At 59.6% G+C, this 1721-nt stretch overlaps 1 protein-coding gene across 1 annotated transcript in view; it reads left to right on the plus strand.

The window, feature by feature from the left end:
- Positions 1 to 281: 281 nt before the first annotated feature.
- The window catches only part of LOC123501711, an 11956-nt gene continuing 10516 nt past the window's right edge, over positions 282 to 1721 (plus strand). The window contains exons 1-2 of the mRNA XM_045250716.1: positions 282 to 1140; positions 1221 to 1556. Of these exons, the coding sequence (XP_045106651.1) occupies positions 282 to 1140; positions 1221 to 1556 (1195 nt within the window). The remainder of the gene's footprint in view (positions 1141 to 1220; positions 1557 to 1721) is intronic.

The following is a 1721-nucleotide window of genomic DNA, read 5'->3' on the forward strand; positions in this document are numbered from 1 at the left end:
AGCCAGCCTCCCCTGGGCGCGGATGTTGTACTTGGCATCGCAGGCATCGAGGCACTTGGTGGAGTCACGGTGAAGTCTGCCTCTGATGTTCAATTCTGCGGCGCTGGACAGCGACGGTTGTGTGCACCGCTGCCCCTGCGCCATTGGTGGTGGACGCCCCTGACTTCAGCGTGCAGTTCAACACAGTGAGTCGGACGTGGATCGTCACGTGGAAGTGGACGAATGGTGCTGCCCCTGACTGTCTCGGCAACACAGTGGAGCAGTACAACGTGCCCCTTTCCATGCGACAGGCGTTCTGCCAGGAGCTGGAGTCGTGGATTACAAGTGGTTGGCTTGTACCTCACGATGAGCAGCAGCACGGGGCACCTCGGGGGCTTCTACCGCTCATGGCAGTGCGGCAGAACAATGGCGGTAAGGTGCGGCCCGTACTCGATTACCGTGAGCTAAATGACTGCGTGACTGCCTTCACTGCCGACAGCGACGTATGCTCTGACCAACTAAGGAAGTGGCGCCGGCATGGAGAGAACGTGTCCGTCCTCGACCTACGCAAGGCGTATCTACAGGTGCGTGTAGATCAGCAGTTGTGGCCTTTCCAGACCGTGATGGTGAGAGGTCGGCGGTACTGCTTAACGCGCCTTGGATTTGGCCTCAACATCGCTCCACAAGTTATGAAAGCAGTTGTCAAGACCATCCTGGCTCAAGACTCTAAGATCGAACAAGCAGTTTTGCCGTACGTAGACGACCTGCTCGTGAATGAAGACCTGGTCAGTGCAGAGCAGGTTGCTGCACACTTCGCGAGTTACGGGCTGGAGTGTAAACAGCCAGTCCGTGTGGCGGACGGGGCACGCTTGCTGGGTCTACGCGTACGTCCGGTGAACGGGGAACTGCAATGGACGCGAGACAACGCAGTTGCCGCGCCACCGAAACAAGTGACCCGCCGTGCAGTGTTTGCGTGGTGCGGGCGACTGATCGCTCATTTGCCGGTGGGCGGCTGGCTGCGACCGGCAGTGGCATGGATAAAACGGCAGGTGAACGCTAGTACCCGGGGCTGGGACGACGTGACGGGGATGACGCGCTGTGCGAGCAGATGGAGTACGTGTCAAGCAGGCTGTCCAAAGAAGATCCGTGCTGTGGGCAATGGTGCGTGCATGGAGACCAGGCAGTGGTGTGGACCGACGCCAGCTCTATCGCTGCCGGTGTTGTTGTGGAAACACCGCAAGGAGCTGCCATCGAGGACGCATGCTGGATTAGAAGAGATGAGAGCTCCCACATTAACATGGCTGAGCTGGACGCAGCAGTTCGTGGCGTCAATCTGGCCATCGCGTGGGGCATGCGAACCATCGATCTGCGAACAGACTCTGCGACTGTCTACCGCTGGATTGACGATGCGCTGAGTGGCCGGGCACGTCTTCGCACCAAGGCTCATGGGGAGATGCTGATTCGCCGTCGGGTAGATGTCATCCGGCAGCTGGTGACGGAACTTGAGCTGGTCATGTCTGTGACGCTCGTACGCTCCTCAGAGAACCGCGCCGACGCCCTCACGCGAGTCCCAGGGAGTGGGTGCGAGGTGACAAAGACGGATCGGCAGTGAGTGTAGCAGCGGTAGCAGCAGCATCAGCAGCTAGCAGTCGGGATAGCAGCGTGGCGAGTGTCGCTGACGTTCACATACGTGCTGGCCATCCCGGCGTGCGACGCACACTCTTCTTTGCACGACGTGACAT

The sequence above is a fragment of the Portunus trituberculatus genome, chromosome 9, assembly GCF_017591435.1.
Source record: "Portunus trituberculatus isolate SZX2019 chromosome 9, ASM1759143v1, whole genome shotgun sequence".
Classification (NCBI taxonomy): Eukaryota; Metazoa; Arthropoda; class Malacostraca; order Decapoda; family Portunidae; genus Portunus; species Portunus trituberculatus.